This window comes from Nicotiana attenuata, chromosome 3, assembly GCF_001879085.1.
Source record: "Nicotiana attenuata strain UT chromosome 3, NIATTr2, whole genome shotgun sequence".
NCBI classification, from domain to species: domain Eukaryota; kingdom Viridiplantae; phylum Streptophyta; class Magnoliopsida; order Solanales; family Solanaceae; genus Nicotiana; species Nicotiana attenuata.
Genome location: NC_031991.1, coordinates 10,034,456 through 10,039,741, shown reverse-complemented (window position 1 = coordinate 10,039,741; position 5,286 = coordinate 10,034,456). Strand labels below are relative to the sequence as shown.

Sequence of the window (5,286 nt, the reverse complement as noted above, 5' to 3'; positions counted from 1 at the left end):
CTTTCATGTTGTTTAGACATTCTGGTGTAGAGCAGATTACTATATTCTATTAGCCTGTGTTTTCCCGTGAGTTTCCGGGTTTTGGAATTTAGTTGTAGACTTCCGCATATTTTTGAGTTGTATAGGCCGAGTGGCCTTATATACAGTTGTTATTTCCGTATGTTCAGTCTTAATTAATTATTCCGCAAATGTTAATTTGTTATTCCGCACTGTTAGGCTTACCTAGTTGTAGGAACTAGGTGCCATCACGACATGTTCATGGAGGGTGAACTGGGGTCGTGACACTGCTGGTAAGCTAGCTTGTCCTTACTGCATGGAAAATAGTAAAGCGTTCACTTTGAAATATGGCCGAAAGCAATCATGGTTTGATTGTCATCGTCAATTCTTGCCTCCTGATCATGAGTTTAGAAGGATGAAAAATGCATTCAAAAGGAATAATTCGAATGTTATTTCCCACCTCTGATACTTTCAGGTGAGGAAATTTGGGAGAGGGTCCAGAAATTCAGTAAAGTTACTGAAGTTCCACCTTATAGATTCCCCTGATACGGTATTACTCATAATTTGACGAAACAGAGTATATTTTGGGAGTTGCCGTATTGGAAGGATAATCTTCTCCGTCATAACCTTGATGTCATGCATATTGAGAAGAACTATTGTGACAATTTGTTCAACACAGTGATGGATGTTAAAGGTAAGACAAAGGATAATGCAAAAGCTAGAATGGACTTACAAGAATATTGCAGGCGGCCTGACTTATACTTGCAGACAGCAAACAATGGTAAGGTGTTCAAGCCCAAAGCAAGTTACACATTCACTTTGGAGGAAATACGGCAGATTTGTGATTGGGTAACGAAGTTGAATATGCCTGAGGGTTATGCGTCGAATTTTGCGAAAAAAGTTGATATGGAGGTAGGGAAGTTGAGCCATTTGAAAAGGCATGATTGTCATGTTTTCATGGAGACCTTAGTGCCTATTGCATTTTCTGGTTTGCCTGAACGAATCTGGAAACCCATCACAGAGATTAGTTTGTTTTTCAAAGACTTGTGTTCTTCCACATTAAGGGAAGAAAACCTACAACGGATGGATCAAAATATTTGTGTAACTTCTACTAAGATGGAAAAGATATTTCCATGTGGGTTTTTTGATGTGATGGAACACCTTCCAATCCACCTTGTACACGAGGCATGACTTGGAGGGCTTGTTCAATGCAGATGGATGTATCCCTTTGAGAGGTAATATTTTAGGTTTGATGTAATTTTCTGTTTTAATTTAAACAAATTTTCTTCGCTAACCTGAAATTATGTAGAACAATTAGCAAATGCAAACAATTTGTTAAGCAGAGGAATAGGATTGAAGGATCTATATGCGAAGTTTATCTTGCGAAGGAAACTGCCCATTTTTGTTCTTATTATATTGAGAGTAATGTGGCATGTGCTAGGAATAGGCCCAACAGGCACACGGTCGACCTTAGGAATGATCCATTATATCCGCCTATGTCCATATTCAATCAACCAGGTCGATGTTCTAAGGATGTTATAAAGAGAAGTTTGAGTGATATGGAGTACAAGTCAGCTACACTTCACGTGTTGCTAAATTGTCCTGAAGTTGTACCATATCTCAAGTAAGTATTGATTTAGTAGTTATCAAAATCTAAAAATTACTGTGATTACATCTCAATGCAACTACTAAAAATATTTGATGTGTCACAGTCACTTTGTGGGTCAATTTGGCCATGATGCTGTATATACGAGATTTGATACGTGGTTCAAACAATTTGTAAGTTTCTCCTTAAAATATTCTAACACTATGTAGGTAAACAATGTTTGGAAGTTATGCTAACTTATGAATTTATTTAACGATTTGTAGGTAAATGATCCAAATAATGGTGTAAATCAATTTTGGCCAATTAAGAAATTGATACTCTCTAGATGCAAGTGGTTTGACCCACATCCAACAAGAGGTACAAGAGTACACAATCAATACAACATAATTGAGGTTAATCATACGAGGGAGTATGATCGCTATGATCCTTTCATAGTTGCACATAATGTTAGGCAAGTGTATTATGCTCCTTATCCATTGCGGCGGAATAAGGCTGATTGGTGGGTTGTAATAAAAACTAAGCCTGTGGGTAGGGTAGAAGTCGAGAATGTGTTAGATGTTGCATATCAAAACGATATCTCCAGTGTTCACCAAATAGTGGACGAAGTTTTAGAAAATGATTTGGAACATCCTGAACACATATTGGAAGAAGTTGATATGGATGAAGTAAGAATTATAGAAAATGAGGAAGAAGAATCAACTGATGAAGCTCAAACTAGTGAGGAAGAAGAATTCTCGGACGAGGAACTATACGTCGATCAGCTTTAAAAAGTTGGTTTCTTTAATAACTCATGTTATAGCTAGTTTCTTTATATGTTTCAATCTAACTTTGTATTATGTCATGCAGATGTCAGGCAAGGGTCGAGGTAACAGTGATCCTACTGGTTCTCAGGGTAGAGAAAAGCCTAGGAACAAAAGAGGAGGGTAGAAGGTACTACTCAATCCGTTCCTGCCTCTTCACAGATGCATGTGCCTATGCCTATGCATGCGCCTCCACCCCAGGGCTATTCTGAGCTGTCAGCGCATGTCCAGCCCTACACCTTCGTGCAGACACCAGGTCTTTCTTCACAGGGCCATAGGACTGTACGACCTACATACAGTCCACCTGTCTCACATCCACATAGATCGCATCCATCAACAGCTCATGGATCGCATCGATCCATGTCACATCCACATGGATCACAGCCATCCGTGTCACAGCCACTCGGGTCACAGCTATCTGTGTCTCATCCACTTGCGGCCCATACAGCTATGTCGCACTCACAGGGCTCGCAGTTGATAACTGTGATTTTAACACGTTTTATGCCCATACTTGCCTATGCCTTATGTATGAATTGTCATGAAATAGACTCAGAATGCTTACAAAGTGCGCTTGATTGCAGGTTTGAGCGACAAGATGACGAAAGTCAAGAACCAGCTCGAAACGGAGTGAAACGTGCTCAAGCATCAAAAATCATTGAAGTAGGGACAGGAGGACCTAGCGCAAACCGCACTGATTTGTTGCGCGGCCGCGCTAGGAGATTCAGAGAGCACCCATTTCAGGAGTCTCCAAGCGCAAACCGCACTGATTTGCTAAGGCCCTATGTGACTTGGGGGCTAGCATTAATCTGATGTCGTACTCAGTCTTCAAAACTTTGGGAATTGGGCAACCTAGGCCAACCTCCATGAGACTTCAAATGGCGGACCGGTCGATGAAGAGGCCTCTAGGTATAATCGATGATGTGCTTGTCCGGGTGGACAAATTCATATTGCCGGCCGACTTTGTCATATTGGATTGCGAAGTGGATTTCGAAGTGCTTATCATTCTTGGAAGACCTTTCCTAGCTACGGGGAAGGCATTGGTTGATGTGGAAGCAGGGGAGTTAACATTCCGCGTGGGAGATGAGAAGGTGGTATTTCATGTGTGCAAATCAATGAGGCAACCCAATAGTACGGAGGTGTGTTCATTTGTGGACATTGTCACGGCGGTGATAGTGGATGACACAAGTGCCTTGATCAATGTTGAAGATCCTCTTGAAGCCGTGCTTCTTAACATGGATGCCAATGAAGATGCCGGTAGAGTGGAGTGCGTGAATGCATTGCATGGAATGGGTTCATATTCATATGAGCCNGAAGGAACGGCCTCTGCCACGCTGGAACTGGCCCCTAGACGGAGCACCACTGAAATTACCTGAACCTCGAGGCCTCTTTGCCTCTCTCTCTTCACGCTCCCGACGGCGAACCGTCTCAATCTCTCGAGCCATGTCAACTACCTCCTCAAACGAGGCACCCATAACCCTCTCTCTGGTCATCAAAATGCGGAGAGAATAGTTGAGGCCATCCACGAACCTCCTAATCCTTTCCCGATCTATCGGCATCATCCAAGTGGCATGCCGAGCTAGCTGCGTGAATCTCAACTCGTACTGGGTCACAGACATGTCCCCCTGAACCAACCACTCAAACTGACGATGCAGCTCCTCCCTGTGAGACTGCGGTACGTACTTCTCCAGAAAGAGAGTGGAGAACTGCGGCCATGTAAGGGGCACTGCACCAACCGGCCTACGCCTCTCGAAGTCCTCCCACCAGGTGAATGCAGACCCTGGGAACTGGAAAGTAGTAAAAGCCACACCACTCGACTCTAAGATCCCTGCAGTGCGAAGCATACGGTGACACTTATCCAGAAAACCCTGGGCATCCTCGCCCTCAGCACCGCTGAACCTCGGAGGCTGAAGCCTGCCGAATCTCTCAAGACGACGCTGCTCATCGTCCGGCATAGCTGGAACCTCATAGGCTGGAGCTGGTGCAACTGGTGCAACTGGAGCAACTGGAGCCACTGGAGCAACTGGAGGAGCTATGGCTGCTTCCGATGTCTGAAATCCCTGGGCAACCTGCTCAGGTGTGTGAGCAACAGGGGTTTGATGTCCTACCCCAGCCTGGGAAGCAGCTGCTGCAGTAGAAGCTGAGACCGCCTGAGCCAGGCCAGTACAAACTGATAGTATCTGTGCCAAGGTCTCCTGGAGACCAGGAATAGCAATAGGCACTGCTGGTGCCTGCACAGGTGCTGCTGGGACATCGACAGCTAGAGTCTGGTCCTGAACTGTGGCAGCTTGTGGGTCAGCTGGTGCTGTCTCTGCTGCCCTACCTCGACCACGACCACGACCGCGTCCACGGCCTCTAGTGGGTGGTACTGGTGGTCGACCATCGCGTCCGGTAGCACGAGTTCTCGCCATCTGCGAGAGAATAGAATACATAGATTTAGTTCTCGAATCACAAAGCCGCACGACAAGAATTTCAAGAATATGGAGTTTTCCTAAAGGTTCTGCAGCCTCTCGAGGAGAAGTACAGGCGTCCCCGTACCGTTCCGCGGGACTCTACTAAACCGGCTCATGACTCGCGAGGCCTAGTAACCTAGGCTCTGATACCAACTTGTCACGACCCCAATCCCGGTCGTGATGGCGCCCAACACTAGTGCCAGGCAAGCCCGACCAATTTAAATACTCTCAACCCAAATACGCAATCCGTTAACAAGTAATACGATTAAAATAGCAAATATCAAGGTTCCAATCCGAAACTAAATAAAATAGTAGCATTCGCTGCGGCGTGCAGCCCGATCCACACTTAGTCCAGATATATATATGCATGCAAGCCACTCGGGCACAGTCAAATTTTTCATTTTAGTTTCAATTATTAGGAATTATAGAACTA

General features: G+C 44.7%; 1 protein-coding gene across 1 annotated transcript in view; it reads left to right on the top strand.

Annotated features, from left to right (window-relative positions):
* The window catches only part of LOC109224172, a 10,767-nt gene extending 8,237 nt beyond the window's left edge, over positions 1-2,530 (top strand). Inside the window, exon 3 of the mRNA XM_019388758.1 lies at positions 2,450-2,530. Within this exon, the coding sequence (XP_019244303.1) occupies positions 2,450-2,530 (81 nt within the window). The remainder of the gene's footprint in view (positions 1-2,449) is intronic.